General features: G+C 42.6%; 2 protein-coding genes across 5 annotated transcripts; both read right to left on the bottom strand.

Annotated features, from left to right (window-relative positions):
- Positions 1-3,178: 3,178 nt before the first annotated feature.
- fut9a (fucosyltransferase 9a) lies at positions 3,179-9,970 on the bottom strand. The gene is made up of 3 exons (XM_070979155.1): positions 9,508-9,970; positions 7,327-7,574; positions 3,179-7,006 (listed from the first exon to the last, which is right to left on the bottom strand). Exon 3 carries the CDS (start codon positions 6,996-6,998, stop codon positions 5,916-5,918), a length of 1,083 nt encoding a protein of 360 aa, XP_070835256.1. The 5' UTR covers positions 6,999-7,006; positions 7,327-7,574; positions 9,508-9,970; the 3' UTR covers positions 3,179-5,915.
- Positions 9,971-11,848: 1,878 nt separating this feature from the next.
- manea (mannosidase, endo-alpha) lies at positions 11,849-15,923 on the bottom strand. Of its 4 annotated transcripts, none has more exons than XM_070980062.1 (6): positions 15,545-15,820; positions 15,075-15,103; positions 14,314-14,929; positions 13,308-13,417; positions 13,052-13,128; positions 11,849-12,886 (listed from the first exon to the last, which is right to left on the bottom strand). In XM_070980062.1, the coding sequence occupies exons 3-6, from the start codon at positions 14,819-14,821 to the stop codon at positions 12,253-12,255; spliced, it is 1,329 nt and encodes a 442-aa protein (XP_070836163.1). In that variant the 5' UTR covers positions 14,822-14,929; positions 15,075-15,103; positions 15,545-15,820; the 3' UTR covers positions 11,849-12,252. The 4 variants fall into 4 exon arrangements, with proteins under 4 accessions (XP_070836163.1, XP_070836164.1, XP_070836161.1 ...); XM_070980063.1 differs by lacking the exon at positions 15,075-15,103 and having other exon boundaries at positions 14,314-14,711; positions 14,814-14,929; XM_070980060.1 differs by having other exon boundaries at positions 15,075-15,923.
- Positions 15,924-16,991: the final 1,068 nt, after the last annotated feature.

Here is a 16,991-nt window from a genome sequence, read left to right as displayed (position 1 = left end):
TCTGGTGCTTTGGATTAAATTACCACTGTATTGTATCCCTGCTCCCTGCTGGTGTCCAGATTGGTGGCTGCAAATCACAAAGCCGTGCAGACCTTAAATAAACTCAGAACCAACTGTAGGACAAGTATAGCCATTGCCTCTCAAAAGCTTCTAATCTTTGTTGCATTGGTGGCTGCTGCACAGTATGTCTGTCATCATGTGACATCAAGCCAGGGTGGAGGTGACCTATATTCACCAGCAAACAAAAACTCTCATCACTATGAGTGTATTAACATAATATGAAATAAATTGCACGTCAACAGGCAGCATTATTAAAGCAGAGATTATTGTATATCGTGTTTATATCATCAGCGTTAATCTGCATTCAAGCATGCCTGTTTGTGATTTTATTCTAACTGCTCTGATTTGGATCTGATAGATAACAGGTGCTGCTCTTTGTCCCTTGGATTATTAACTTCTACACCAGACAGTGCCAACTCTGCAGAGCAAAAAGCTTGCTGATCTTGCGTATTCCTTTTTGCCTGCTTAATCCTCTGAAGTCAACTAGCGAGCAGCTGCCAACAGATTTCGTATGCGGCCTGTCTAGCCCCAATAAATAGGCCTTTATTTGACCTGGACTCGGGTGTCCTCTTATCTTAATGTATTCAGTCTTTACAATAAGGTGTCAGTGAATGTTTGTCCCCCCTCTTAATCAAATGATCTCAGAGAAGAAGAGAAGCATTTACATTGGTGGCTCCTTTGAGGTGGTGACTTGTAGACTGAGACAGATCAACACAACACAGTTGCATCTCTCTGAAGCACAAAAGCCTCGCCGCACTAGAGTTGACAGCTGGTTGGCATGGCGATGACAGCATAAGTGGGGTCCATTAAGTTGAGATGAGGACCGGCTCTAGTAGTTAATGAGAGGACTGACACAAACCTGGCCTTTTGAGCAGGTTCTGCAACGTGGAGAGCTCGCTTTCAACGCAGCGTTCTCCTCTGAACAGGATAGCCACGTAGGGGGTTGCCAGGGGGGTGAGGAGATACAATCTACTAAGTCTACTATCTCACAAAACCTTACACCCCTTCAGGGAGGTCCTATGAGTATCCCGGTAATGCCACTGAGTCTGCCCCCTCCCCTTCCTAAGTTCTCACCAAAATGAGTCATGGTATGAGTGGGTGACGAGACCTGTCACAGAGCCAGACATATGAGCTCCACCGGTAAAGAGGAGAGAAAGTTGTCTACTCCTAGGAATGCACAACCCATTAAAATGTTCTCCTCTTCGATCCCTCGCCTCCTCCCAGCCCACAGAGTTTGCGGTATTTGGAAACTGTGTAGACAAAGCTGCTGATCACCTTTGGATGCCGGCAGCAGCAAGTCAGAGCACAAAAACATACTTCAATATATCACCTAAATAAGGAATTTATAACGAGAGTTTTGTTCAATTATTCAAAGCCTGTAAAGCAGAGATGGCATTTGAAAGCAAAAAAGACAAAAAGAAGGGAAAGAAACACTAACATCTCGATCTTTAGTCATTTTTAGAAAGCTTCAGAAAAAGACAACATTTATTCTCCAGCTTTCCAGCACCAATAACAGCATCCTTGTGCTGGAACACTTCCTATCAAACAGCACAAATGATTGGCTGGATCCAAATAACCCAGTGGCCATTAATATTGAAGGACTCTAACAACAAACATTTAAATGACAGAGATGATAAATGGCAAAGTATTTGTTGGCATTATTACGCCATTTAATTATATCTGATACCTGGAATAACATATTTTGGTCCCTTGGGGGCCGCGGCAACAAGCTGTGAACAAAACACTGGGAAACTTATCACAGTTTAAGATGAGGGTGAATATGTTGACAAACAGTTGTTTATTTGCACATCCAGGAGATTTGGAACAGCATTTGCATTAATTTGGAGTGGTCTTTCTGGCCACCTTAAAAATCCAATATTCACTCTGATTTTAGCTCTGTTTTGGTCTCCACCAACACCAACTAAGGGAAATATGTGGCTCTTTAGCTGCTGAACGGTCCACTTTGATCACCAGCTAGAAGCTAACATTGTGTGTCTGCTGTTTGGTGCTGAGCATGAAGTGTGCAGTGGGTCTTTGGGACTTTAGAGCAGTTAGACCGAGCCAAAACAGTAAAGCTGCAGCCCGAAAAATACTGATTTCAGCCAATATTAGATAGAGTAGCTGCAATCTACAGAGTAATGTTCTCTGTTGTATTTAACCAGGCAAATGTGAGAGCCACTGCTGAGGACAATGTCCTCTGTAACACTGTCTTGAGCTCTGAAAACCAGAGGAACAACCCCCCCCCCCACCACCACCACCTGAACTTTCACATTAATCCCCAAATGACATCGATGGATTATTTGCGCCAGTGATCCTGGTTACACACACATTTATCACACACTTTGACCTGCAGCACTAAGCAGAGGCAGTTGACAAAGATGTGTCATCTCTGTGTGGTGGAGGAGGCAAATACCAGAGTGCTAGCGAGGATATGGGGTAACTAACAACAGCCGGAGGCTCGAGGTGTAACCACCACAACACGCTCTCCTCGCTCTCATCAATCACTTATCAAGGCTTTTGGACAGCTATTTATACAACCGCCTGCATTACATGGCACCGGAGAACAGTGTGGGCAACATTTGTGGAAATTGTATTTGACATGGATGTAAGAACACTATATTAGGTGGCATCCCATAAAATGTGTTAAGACCAGCTCACTTTAACCAGCATGAAGATCAGGTTTTCACAAGATCCACATAAAATGATGGAAGCACTCACATTTAAAGGAATAGTTGGACAGTTTGGGAAATGCCCTTACTCGCTTTCATGCAGGGAAATAGATGAGAAGATCAATATCATTCTCAAATCTGTTTGCTAATTATGAGGTTATCTTAGCAAAAAGAGTGGAAATTTCAGCTTCCTGCTAAGCTAAAATAGCATTTAACTAGCTTTTGGTTCTTGCTACGTATTTACTATACAGACATGAGAAAGGTATTAATCTTCTCATCGAACTCTTGGGAAAAAAGCAAACAAGTGCATTTCCCAAAATGTCAAGCTATTCATTTACGGGCAGCAGACCACAATGGAATGGAAACTTGATTCAGTGTAAGATTAATTCAAAAGGTAACCATCACATACACGATCAGGCTTGTCAAAAAAGTGCTATCAGCTCCACTCGTGTTTGCTCATTTGTCCATATCTTTATTTTCTTTGACACTATCAGACATCTACAGTTAAAACACAACATTTGGCAAAATACAATGATTTGGCAAAAAACTTGTACTGATTGACTCACTGATTGTTTCAGTGAACTGGCAGAAAATGAGCATTTCTGTGGAAATCGTCACAATCAACCACATGCGAAGATTTCATCTCGCGTGGTATGCAGTGTTTTTAAGGACTCCAGCAAAATCAGTGCCAGGTCAGACAGCATCCAGAGACATCCTGATTCACTCTCTGGTGCTGTGACACGCTCGTGAACTCAGACGGAGGGGGACGGACAAGCCACAGCTCCTCGTGTTTGTTTTTGTGCAAAAAAGAGAGAAAGAAAGAGAGGGTGAAAGAGACAGACAACACAAAAAATCAAAATCTTTTGTTCCTTAAAGTCACCAACCACATTAGACAAGAAACCTTTGTTTTCATACATGAGATTGGACTGTACAATATGAAACCATGAGTGGCAGTTTCATAAATTAGTCTGTGGGACAGCCGAGGTCTTGGATGACAGTTTATGAACTCACAATAGCTCCATCTAAGACAGGCACCAGCACAGTGAGTCACACAACTCCACATGAATAAAAGTGCTATATCTCTGCTGCATTTTGGCACGACGTTCTCAATTAGGTCATGCCAACAAGACTACCGCCTAATCAAAAACAAAACAAAACAAAACAAAAAAACTCTGTAAAATTGCCTCCCTTGATGAAAACTTCCACCTCACAACACTAAAACCATCATCTCTGACATCATCCTTTTCAAGTGTCTCTCTCCTTTCGCCTTGATTCACAGCCTCTTGAAGCACCAGCGTCACTTACAAAGGCGCAGTGAAATCACATTCACTGCCTGACAATACTTGCATGTTATAAAGAGATTTGAACATTAAAAATATATACAACACGTTGTTTCTTTTCCCCGCTAACGCAAACACCATCCTCAGCCTGATGCACAGGAAGGACCTGTGTTAGTGGGCTGGTTTGACCTAGACGACGATTCAGTTCAATACAAGGGTTATATACAGGTTTCACTATGGCATGTGGAACCATATTCCATAAGAAAAATAACTGAATTCATCCTAATTTACATCAATGGTCCCTTTGACAGAGGAAATCAAAATGAAACCTGATCCTGAAGCATGTTTGAGTACTTTGACCAAGAAGACACCAGCTCACCTTGCATAAAGTGTTGACATGGTTTTCCACAGTACGTCCTGTAAAGACTTAACCATCATGTCAGTAGCTGCTGAGTGCTGTTGAGATGCATTGTTCATGGATTAGCTGTTCCGACAACATTTAAAAGTGATGTGATATGTACAGATGCCGAGCTGTCTTTTCAGAGTGTGATCTTGAGTGGTGCAGGTTGGCTGGCAAGCCGCACAACTGTAAACAGGAGTAAACAAAAAATCCAGAAAAATATTTCTCACATGCAACCTGTAACTCCCCAAATAACAGCGCGGTGTGATGATTCAAAGACAGAAATAATCGTCAACACTTCACATCTTTCACATTGTTCTCAACAGGTCCCAAACGCGTGGGCAGAGCTCACCTGATCTGACATCATCCTACACCCACTTCACCCATATGCTAACACCTGCTTGGAATAGTTGAAAATATCAGTGTAAATATTTTAGTGGGATGACAGTACAGCACGCGAGGCAGAGGAGCTTCATCTTTGTCGTTACTGTTCTCGCTTAAAAATTACAGCCTTTTTTTTTAGATCAAATCAGAAAGCAACATAATGAGGTGTCCAGGAGTTTCATGTTGCGGTGCCCCAGCTCCGTACTGTACTATCATCATCCACACGGGATCCAACTGCACTGTGACACATCACATGTGACAATGAACAACTCACAACATGATTAAAATAGTAGCCTCCCTCTCACAGAGCAGTCACATCTGCTGTCGGAGACTACCGGGGTAATGATCACCATATGTCATCTACAACCACTTACTATGATGACCGTCTGTCTTACTGTACATATATAAAGATAGGTTGGATTAGCAGTGCAGATGCTAACTTACAAAAATAAGAAAAAAAAAAAAAGACAGCTACATAATTCCAAAAATACACAAATATGTACATGACACAATTGAACTACTTTCACATTTGAGTTCAGTAAACACTGCATAGGTGACTGCATCACTAGCACAGATGAGATTGTTTTATCATATAATGCCTCACTTGAATAAATATTACATAAATATTTTCACTTTTTATGTCAGTCTCCTTCTGCAGCCTATTCCAATGTCCACCGCGTGCCACTTGAAAACGTGGTGTTTCAAAAGAACACAAAAACAGCAACCTCACATCATGAATGTCATCTGTTACACAGGAACATCCGTACAATCACGCGTTCACACTAATGACGGAACAAAAACATTAAAAAATAGCAGCAAATGTGGGCATGTTAAGCAAAACATGGGCTGAAATAATTAAAAAAAATGTAGTGCATTTGTAATTCATAGAAAATAAATAATAAATGAGTAACACAAAATGCAAAGTAAGGCTGAGCAAATTTGGCTTGCAAATAAAAAAAAACAAAATAAGATGGATGTCTCACTGTGCCACAGAACCAATAGAAAAACATCATTCAGGAGCTCGGGACAGAACAGTAATGAACCTTCATTTTAACCGAAGGACAAAAATCTTAAAGCACTGCCTTCAACGACAAAACAAGCACTGCATAGCCCTTCACAGCACTACCCGCCCCAGTACCACTTGTCAAGGTTATTGAATGCCTTGTACTCCTTGTGCCTGCGCAGGTAATCACAAGCCAGGCATGTGTGCTCTGCCCAGAAATAGGCCTTCTTTACTTTAAAGTGCCGCCGCCACTCAAAGTACCTGAGGTACATTTCCTCGTTCTTGTCCAGGAGCAGCAGGTAATCAGCCAGCTCCTTGGGCGAGGTGAAGTCGTCCACGTGGATGAAGGCGTCTCCCTGGATAAAGTTCTCGTAGTTCTGCCTGGGCGGGCCGAGAACCACTGGCACTGTCCCCACAGAGAGCGGGTTGTACAGTTTTTCAGTAATGTAGTCCTTGTGGATGGAGTTCTCGAAAGCCAGGTAGAACTTACAGCTGGCGATGGTGGGGAAGTAGTCTTGGTCAGAGATGTACTCCCCGAAGGCTTGTCCATACGCGTGAACCTCAATGTGTTTGTAGAGCTCATTGTAGTATTTCACTCGCACGTGGTCCTGGTTCCAGTTGCTCACAATCCAGCAGATCAGCTTGTTTTTGCTGGGTGGGACAAAGTCCTCCTCCCCCTCCGCTGCTACGATGGACCCATAAGGCACTTCAATGTCAGCATCCTGACGGTAATTGAGAGTCAGATTGAACAGGTTCTCGATCCCAGGCAGCTGGGAGGAGTGCGACGGCGACTCCAAGTTCATCCATATCCACTTCTGGAAGGATGGTCGCTGCAGCGGCGGCAGGTTGGAGAGGTCGGTGCAGATGTCTCGGTGATGGATGACGACCCCATCCGACTTGTTGTAGAGGTTCCTGTCTGCGGTGATGAAGCAGCCCTCGATGTTGAAGAGAGAGCTGCACACACCCAGGTCGTAGGTTTGTCCGAAGGGCCAGAGCCAGATCAGCACGGTGGTTACGTTTTTATCGCTCTTGGTGGAGAAGAGGTTCTTGACCCGGTCTGTGGACACTGTTGACTCTACAGGACCCGATAACCAGCTGGTGGATGGTTTAAAATACATCAAAAACAGGGTCACAAAGCATCCCAGTATGAAAGTGCCGAGCAGGAGGGGTCGTAGGATTCTGTGAAAAGGTGCAGATGGCATACTCCGTCCTGAAAAGGGCACAGCAAAGGAGGGGGGAAGGGCAGAATAAAGTCACGATCAACATGATACTACAACATTTAGACCGATCATCTACTCGTGTGAAAGTTTTGCACATTAGGACCATGAGTTTGTAATGTCTATTACACTGGATCATTGACTCTGAACATCATTTGTGCCTCACTTAAATTCAGTTGGCTTGTGAGCATCTGCATGTAAACACAGTGTTCCTGTTCTTACTATAATACGAATACACACCCTGCCACACACGTTTGGATCAATGTTCACACAGAAAAACATGCCGCCTCCTCATCAACATCATAAGACAAACCTGGTGGATTTGACTGAATGCTGAAATCCAAGCAAGAGTCGAGGTTGTGGGAACCGGAGGGACGAGTTCCTACATTGGGTCGACGGCGGGAGCGATCTTCTCTGTGATTCAGTGCTCATAGACGAAAAAAAAATTGCAGATCACAGCGTAGAGATGCCTCTTTGCTCTAACGCTGAGTAACAATGATCCACAATGATCTAATGAGGTGTGTTTGATCTTGAATGTACAGGTCTTCTTAACGATGCCTCCTTCATGTGAGCAGAGGGAGAGACAGAATAAGAGAGAGCCGGTTAGGACTGGAGAGGGGGAAAGAAACCAAGCATCAACACAGAAACAGCAAGCAGCAACATGTCTGGAGGATGTATGCAATCTGCATGTAGAGACAAGCTTCACCTCCAAAATCTTTTACATTTGCTGGACAATAAAAGGAAAACACTAAGGTTACTGCAAAGCTGCCAGTTAATCATCAGTGTTATTTCAAATTTTCTAGTTAAGCATGGATGTAAGCTACCTGCTGTTATTACTTTTTGGCATGTTCTACATATTGTAAGAGAGTGCTGCCATCTTAAGGCTGAGGGGAGTAGAAAGGCCCCTGACTCTCCAGCTTTCTGGGGCTCAACACACCTGCATGTTGCATAAAGAGGCCATACAAGCAGATTGGGAGTCCGAGTGCAGAAACAGACCTTGAGAGGTGACTTTTTATTTCGTACATCACTAAAGCAGGCTTAAATCAGTAATTCCAGCTCCGACGCTGATCTTCCTCCTATCATCTGTCCTATATGACATATGGGGAATAATGCCGGCCTTATGTATGATAGCGCCCCTTCATCTCTCCCATCTGTGTGACTTAGGTGCACAGATCTGTGCACAAAGGCCACATGAACCAGGGCCAGATGAGTGCGACTCCTTTTAAAGGCTTACAGTATCAATACATTTTCATGTAGGCAAATCCTCTTACACTGCTGTAACATGTTTTCTGTCAGCAGCAGCGATAAGCCCTTTGCTTTACAAGAGGATGCATCCCGTGCATACCTTCATATGTTGTTGTCAAATACGTGAAACACTATAGATTCAGAAAGGCTCAAGTGTGCAGCAGCCCAGAGATCAAAATCAGACCTATTAAATTTGCAGTGTGTGGTAAAGTTATAGTGTCTCCATGGTGATGGTGCTGAGGTCACAGTATTTAACATGAGAGGGGAATACTGCATGGCTCGCGCAGCTGATGCATTCCTCTCTTCTTTCCATCTCCGAGCCCAGAAATGAGCGCTGAGTGAGACATGTGCAGCTCAAACATTCATTCACGTTGTGAACAACACAACTGGGGTTTTGGCAAATGCATTGTGATGTATTTGGGACGAAAAGAGCACCGCATGGGTGAGTAGTCTGCAGCGGGGCTACGTTTGAGATGACTGGAGAGAGGCAGGGAGAAGGGGGGGGGAAAAACGCAAGGCAGATTTTGGTACCATCAAGCACAGAGATGCACCCAATCCCTGATGTGGTTTCAGTAACAGCTAAAGGGCAAAAGGAAAGCGCTCTTGCAAAATACCATGTTTCGTTTCCCTGTCTTCATGTTGATTTATGCGCGTTGCGTCAGGAAAGCAACAGCACTGATTGTAAAAGGACACTCCATCCCAGGTGAGAATCAATTTCCAGCCAGCGAGCACTGAAGGTCATTTTAAAACGCGATGCTCCAGCCGAGCCGCTGTTTAAAATGGTTGTCTGCTGGCGTGACACCGCATCGAAGTTGATGAGAATATTGGAGGCACACTGGAATATTTCATGTGTTGCCACAGCGCCCTTTTGCGCACCAGAAACGCGCAGAATTTAAGTAATAGCGAGGAGGATGGTGCTGTGAAATGTGCAGTATGTGCCATGCAAACGCGGGTAAGAGTGCAATGGAAGACTGGAAACGCAAGTCGCATTCAGAGGAGAAAAAAATGCCTTACATTTCGCTTAAGTATAGCCTAAACTGCCCGGTGCGTTAAAAACGAGATGCTATATAAAAAGAAACATCCGGAGGAAAACGGGAAAGCGCGCTCGGTGAATTCATTGTGACATTTTTTTTTTATTTATTTATTTTTCTGTGGGGATCATTTCTAATTAGCTGGCGAGGATTTGCCTTTAAACGCAGGTACTCAGCCATGGGGTGCAGGGAAAGAAATAGCCATGCATTACACTCACCATCTCGACAGGCGTGAGTCAAAATAGACCCCTCTTCTCATTTCCTCCAGAGGTCCGTACCCTTCTCAAAGACACCTTGCAACATACGGAAGATGGGGATGCGTTTGGAATAAAAAAAAAATCGCGCCCGTCCGCCGTGTTTGCAGGGATATATCCGGATGAGCCCACATCCCATCGTCTTGATCCAGGAAATGATGGTACCTACTGTAGCAATGTGCGCTGAATCCTCCTCGCTGCTGCACACCGACGCAACGAATGATGGCTGCTAAAAAAAGAAAAAAAGAAAAGAAAAAAAAAAGAAAGAAAGAAATTGGCGGCTACCCCGTGAGCCTGCACACTAAATTCATGGCTCGGTGTGTGAGGACGCCATGTATGCTCAGGGATGTGATGCGATGTGGAATAATTCCCTGCTGGCTGCCCATGCGCTACCTTACTCTGTTTACCGTCAATGCAGCTGCAGGCTGTGGCGGAGCTCCAGTGTGTGCGTGTGTGTGTGTGTGTGTGTGTGTGTGTGTGTGTGTTGGGGGGGGGGGGGGGGGGGGGGGGAAATGCTGAGATCCAGCGTTAGTGCATATTACACTTCAATCATCTGCTTAAGCTTCTCATTTGAATGAACAGGTGAATCATTTGGGGCTGCGAGGAAGCGCGGATGAAAGCCCCCCCCAACACACACACACACACACACACACACACACACACACACACACACACACACACACACACACACACACCCCACCCCTCTCCACCTTGGCCTGCATCGACTGTTTATCCAAATAAGAGAATAATGGGAGGTTTATGTGGCACACCGCTGCCTTTCAGTGATGTAGGCCAAAGTGTGAACTATGACCGTTGGTCAGGCGATGCACCGCAACCTCTAACCCCATCCCACATCAGTAAGGTAAGTCATTTACACTAATATCCATAACATTTTCATGTAATTTAGAGCACTTGGTGCTACGAACAACAGATTGATTCCTTGGTGCAAAAGGTGGGTTAATTATTCTGCAAATAACAAAGAGGCACTTCAGCTTTGAAATGTACCTATTAGCATCATTAAACCTCTAACATGACCAGTAATGTCTATGAGCTCAGTCTTCATTAATTATTGAACAGGGCACTCTAGTGATTTATTGTTGCACTTCCATAAAATTTGAGGGTGAGAGGGGTCAAAACTGAAAGAACACATGCTGACATATGACAACTTTTAGGCTCTCGTGTAGTTTTCAGCCGCAGCGGGCAGCAGTTTTCAGTGAAACAGCTCTAAAAAGCCACTGTAAACTAGCAGTTTGAGACTATAGCTGCTGAACACTGGGGAGCATTTGGCAGCTTAAGAGACAGGTATCTCCCTCAAGAGTAGGTCAGGACCAAAAACAAAGCTAAAAGAGAGTGAACACTGGACTTACATTCACCAGGGGGCCAGAAACACACCTCAAAATGAATGATGCTTCTTTGTAACTGCTGTATCTGCTGCTCTCACGTCTCATAAATCAGTTACTGCAGGTTTAAGGTTCAGCTGCATTACATGTCCGTCATACAAATATTTCTCCCATTCACATCTATTGAAGCCTGAATAACAAATTCAGGCTTGTGTTTCCTATTTACGATGCAATCTCTTTGCCAGCTCTGACAGACTCGCAGGTCAGAATTCACCTGTGCTGGAGCGAGCTGATGCGTTCAGTCAGTTAATAGAAACACTGACACGCTGCGTCTGGGAATGGAGAAGTTATTATTCTAGTGTGTTCTGACACCATGTTTGGTATATTACCATCCTACCAGTCTGCAAACTGCAGTGGCGTTCTCATTCAGTGTGCAGTTTGCAGTTATTTCAGTCAATACTCATTACCTGCATCACAGCTGTGACATCACGAGATCAACAGGGTCATTTTCTCAGACTCGAGAACGCTTCCTGCAGAACCACGGAGGACATTATGCCATTTAAGGAATGGCATGCCTCACGACAAGTGCAAAACTGCTTTAAAGAAGTTTATATGTCTGTCAATCAAAGTGATACTGACATAAACTCTCTTTCTTCATGTCATAAAAGTCACATTAAATGAGACTTTTTCTCCTGATACGCACATTTTTGCAGCAGGTTCACTGGAGTTAGACCATTAATGAGACGGCCATTTATCCCACAGATAAAAATAATTTTGCTTTTGCCCTCATTGCCTGTTTCAGTAAGTGAACTGCTGTCCCGTCATCCCTCCAGTGTTGTCATCACGGTGATTCATCTCAGATTTTAGGCTGACATGTCTTTCAAATATCAAAATCTATGTCGTGCTTTTTGCTGTACTGTTTTTGGGCTGAGGCAGAGCTGGAAGCAGAGTGAGGCGACAGCTTTACACCGGCAGACTGCTTTGTTTATTGGCATCTTTCCTTCCTTTCCAGGGTGCACTTTATTAATTTCTATTGAGGTTTAATATAGACACAGATTACAGGACGGCAAATCATGCCAATGCAGTTTTTTCAACTGAAGACGGTGATAAAACATGCTGATTAAGTTATGAACCCAAAAACTTACAAGGCCGTGTAAACAAGAAGTAACGAGACATCAGTTAAATTAACAATAATTCACCCAAGTGTAAAAAGATCACATACATCACTGCATCTTAAATTAAGATAATTTAGTTCACTTGACTGTGGCTTTGCAAATCATGTGGCTGCTCTCATAGTTATTCATCATGTGCATTTTGTGTAATTATTTACACAACCATAAATAAACGTCCGCAATGGCTCTTAGTCACATCACTCCTGCCACTTCCGTCGCTCGCCACCAAATATCGCAGCCCATTTGTAAGTGATCTCCAGGTAGATGGACGGTTTATTGGGCAGGTAGTCCAGGTACACTGTCGGGCCAGTTTTGGGAATTGCCATTTCAATCTGAGTCCCCTCGTGCCATTCATTAAAAGATGTTATGGAGATAAAATCAGGCCTTGCCTCTAATGCAGCACTCAGCGAGGTTTCATAGTATTTGCCGTTGATGCGGTTTCGAGTGTTTTGGAAGTTCCAGGGGCGAATGCTTGTGTCAATATACCCAGGGCCCACACTTGGGATGAATATCAGGTTGTTGTCTTCACAGAAAGCTTTTATAGAGTCCCAGTTCCGCTGAGTGGAGCCATAGGAAAATCCATTAGTAGCGAAGTAAGTGTAGAGACCATCAAAACCGGCAGTCAGGATATCCCTCTTATGTTTCTCCTCAACCAGCAAGGCGATGAAGATGGCGTCATACGGGGTGTCCCTGATGCTGTTACTCTCTGTGTGTTTTAGCAGTTTGGCCCACTGTTCCGAGTTCATCAGATATGAGTCATACACATAGAAGAGTGGAAGAAGCTTGCCAGTGTTTGTCCGGTACTTGAAGAAAGCAGGGTGCTCCCCGTATCTGTGAAGAGGAAGTATAAGGAAAATGTCACGGGAACAGAATGACTGATACAAACGTGATAATTATTGACTGATGCCATGAACCGTGACATGATTTCCAGAGGGAGTGTAACATCATGGTGCTGACATCTGACTGACAACACAGAGCAAACAGTGCACTACTCACTTTTCAATGATGTATTTGACATTAGTGAACATGCTGGCTTCATCTCTTCCTTTGAATGGCTCAATGTGAAACGCTACCTGTAAACACGTCAATGACAGCAACATAAAAGACACTGTATGGCAACACAAGACATTCTCGTCAACAGACATTTTTCTGAATATTAGCAGTTTCCAAGCAACTTTGTACATCAAACATTTAGCCCGCTGCTAAATTTAAAACAAAAGGCTGCTAAACTCACTCATATCTTCATACAGACCTTAATATGGTACTTTTTGGCCACTTCCAGCAGCAAAGGCACAATGTCATCCACTGCCTCACCGTTATCATCCTTCATATTAGGAGGATACCAGGAAACCGCAATGACACCTGAGAATAAACACAGTTAGAAACAGGAACAGTGAACCTGAATGAAAGAAAACTCACATAATTGTTCAGAACAGAATGAATCATAGTGTCCATGTACTGAAGTGATATTAAATGTGATGCAGAAATAATGCATTAGGGGCTGAAATTAACATGGCAACAAACTTTTTCCTTTTATCAGTCAAAATATGGATTAAATGACATAACATGTTACATAACATAGGGTAGGACAATAACTCAGTGTTATGGTTTATTGATATATACGGCATAACCATTACGTGTTTATAATAATGACACTCAACAAAATGAGCTCATTTAGTTTTTTGTTTTGGGGATCTTCATGCTGTAGTTACAGTTTTGTCAGATTCAGTGTATAACAGTGGAACACAGTTAAACTGCATTGAAGATCAATTTAATCATTTTACATGTGATTTTGCATACATGTGCTATGTCAAAACATTGTGTAATGCTGGAAAAATGTCTTGTGATTTCAATATGTGCACATTGATCTGACCTTTTCCCTCTTGATATATATTCCGATACCTCAACTCAGGCCAATACTGAGTACTGATCCCACACCAGTGCTCCCTTTTTCCCCAGGTCATTTTAATGCAAGGTAACATGAGGCCAGTGAGTGCGGCTGCAGAAGTCAGCAATCTAACATAACTGAATCAATGCACCTCAGGGCAGAGGCACTGAATTTTATAGTGATGTTGATGAAGAAACTGTATTTAATGCAAATTGACCAGGTCAGTGCACCCTTAACATCCCCAGATTTCAATCTTATGGTCCAGGACTATCATAATATCAGAGTATCATGACATCATCACAAAATGGTTTCAGTGACATCCTGTGGTGATGGTGCCCTGGAGCTAAGTTTAGGTTGATCTCTGTCTTACCAATGGCTGCTGTACGCAGCTGCTGCATGTGAGCCTCTATAACAGAGGGATCCCTGGAACTGTAAGCACCCAAAGAGGGGTAGAAGTTGGACCCGATGTCATCAGGTGGGATGTGTCTTCCTTGCGGATACCCCTGAGCCACCTTAAAGTCCCAGTGTGGCAGCTGTGCGTGGTCCCAGTGGATATACTTGCCATCAAACTTGGGGTTCCCAAACCATATGTAGTAGAAAGCATGGAGGTAGTAGTTTGGGGGAGGGAACTTCCTCAGTGCAGCTTCCAGTTCTGCATCTTTTTCTGACTGAGCAGAGTCATTCATTTTGATCTGTTCAGGTTTTTTGTCGTTTCCCCTCTGGGTCTCAGTCTTTCTGTCCAAGAACAGCTCCACACCAACCGGGTCGCTGAAAGGAGAGTCCTCTGGTGTGAGCGCCTTCAAGACCACTGTTATTAAGAGCACAAGCAACACCAAAGCAATTAATGTGATGCAAGATTTGCGCCTAAACCTTGCCATTCTTCATTCAGTGCTTGAGGCTATCCACAGTCCACTGTTGAGACAGCAGTGAGGGATTGTTGTGGAACAGGATGCCATTGAAGCTCAGTCAGTGAGGGTGTGTTCAGCCTGGAGGTTTGAGGAAACAAAGGATATAAGCATGTTACAAAAAGACATTGGGGCTGAAACCAATTATTTTCTTGATTAACTGTTGAATCAATGAGACAGTGAAAAATGCCCATCAAAAGTTCTTACAGGCAAAGCAAATACTCACATTTGACAAGAAAATGTTTGCCATTTTTCCTTGAGAAAGTACACAAACGAATCAATTAATCGCTTACTAAAAAAGCTTCCAATTTTCTGAGTGATTAATTGATTAACGCAGCTCTAGCTCAGTTTGCTACCGTATTAGGCAAAGAAAAGCAGCACTTTCTCACATGTAAGAGGTTGCAATCATCAAATGTTTGGCAGCTTTGTTTGAAAAAATGCATGAAACGACAATCCAATTATCGATTATCTTTTCGGCTCTAAAACGGAGAAAAAGAGGCGCAAAAAGACAGAGAGCCAACTTATTTAATGTGACAGAGTACTATGCGGAAGTCCTGTCAGATATACCGTAGCTAGTTACATCCAATGACAGTACGCTCTCTATGCTATACTACATATAGCTAAGCTAGCTACTGCGTCTTAGCCATGCCTAAAGACACAATAACAAGCTAACAACGTTAGCTACCACAACTCTACCTGCATGGATGAACTTTGGATTTGTCAATAGCTGTCAAGAATAACAGCGGTGACACAATATTAGTTTTATCCTCCGACTGTCAAACACGTCACATGTTTCCGTGTTAAGACTGGGTCTTTTGAAATACAACGTCTAGTATTATCTACTTATTATTACGCTAGTATTATATAGTCACAGCTAGTCTAGCAGCTCGTGCGTGTCTTCATACATTATTTTCATTGCACGAGATGCAAACGACGGGACACAACCTGCACTTCTGGTTCAGCAGTTTGTCCAGTAAAACATCACAAATCTGTAAACCATGTGCTACCCCAACGCGCATTAACTATGACCCATCCATGTTATATAGGAAGCTGATGTTACGCGATTCGTCCTGTCCGGACAGCAAGAGTCAAGGAAGCAGTTTAACTGAATCAGAGTGACTGATGTCGCCCCCATTCGTTTGGGAAGGTGTATTACACAAACAATCCACGCCAAGAGGACCTAGAAATCGTGAGAAGGAATTTCGTGTTTATGCAGTAGTGGTACTGTAAGTAAGTACTCAGATTTTCTACTTGCACAACAATATTATTGCAACATCAAAATATGTATATTATAATAAAAATATAGTATATAAAATGTATATTATATTATTGGAACAGAATTATTTATTATTATTTTCGGAATTTCCCCTCGAGGAACTAATAAAGGAATATTGAATTGAATTATTGCTGAATTAATATGTATATAATTTAAATATTGTAGCTGGTAAAGGTGGAGGTCGTTTTTAATAACTTTGATCTAATACAAGAACATGTACCTCAAAACTGTACTTAAGTACAGCAAATCAGTACTTTGTTACTTTTCTATATGTTTCTATAGCATTTATTAGACAACATTCTTTTTTCAAGAAAAAACATTCTAAGTGTTACCAAGTTTATCTTGCAGTGGTTGCCAACATCAAAAACTAATAAAAAAAAAACGTGTTCATCTCCACTATCAGGCACAATCTTTGTACCCGGTAAGTAAATCTGATAGCAGACATCATTGTAAGACACACAGATAGCAGCTAAATAAATCTTTTAGCTACAAATATAAAGTTTCCTCCCTTATTCTGTTTGTTATTCTGTGTTAGTATTAATATGTTCTCACAAACAGTACTATCTGAACTATTTGTTTTCTTGGCATTTAGCAATTATTGTATTTTGTTTTTAAATTCAATAATATACTTTTGAGCTTTAGCTTAAAAGTATATTATAATACTGTAACATTCACAGCAATTATCTTACTGTATGTGATTTGACAGATCATACTTGTTTTACTTTTTGTTCATAGTATCTCATAATTGTTTGAGGTGCTCAAAACTCAACATACTTTGACAGACTGACACTGATAATGGAAGAGTCACAGCCACGAAAGGTCTTCTGGGTGCAGAAAGAAGAAAAGGAGGACCGCCTCCTATCAGAC

The sequence above is a fragment of the Chaetodon trifascialis genome, chromosome 14 (genome assembly GCF_039877785.1).
Source record: "Chaetodon trifascialis isolate fChaTrf1 chromosome 14, fChaTrf1.hap1, whole genome shotgun sequence".
Taxonomy (NCBI): Eukaryota; Metazoa; Chordata; class Actinopteri; order Chaetodontiformes; family Chaetodontidae; genus Chaetodon; species Chaetodon trifascialis.
This window is presented reverse-complemented; position numbering and strand designations above follow the sequence as displayed.

Coding starts and splice junctions, on each gene's coding strand:
- fut9a (XM_070979155.1), bottom strand. CDS start 6,998: ATGCCATCTGCACCTTTTCACAGAATCCTACGACCCCTCCTGCTCGGC.
- manea (XM_070980060.1), bottom strand. CDS start 14,821: ATGGCAAGGTTTAGGCGCAAATCTTGCATCACATTAATTGCTTTGGTG. Junction 13,418..14,313: donor GCTGCGTACAGCAGCCATTG/GTAAGACAGAGA, acceptor GTTTATTCTCAG/GTGTCATTGCGGTTTCCTGG. Junction 12,887..13,051: donor GTCAAATACATCATTGAAAA/GTGAGTAGTGCA, acceptor TCCTCTTCACAG/ATACGGGGAGCACCCTGCTT.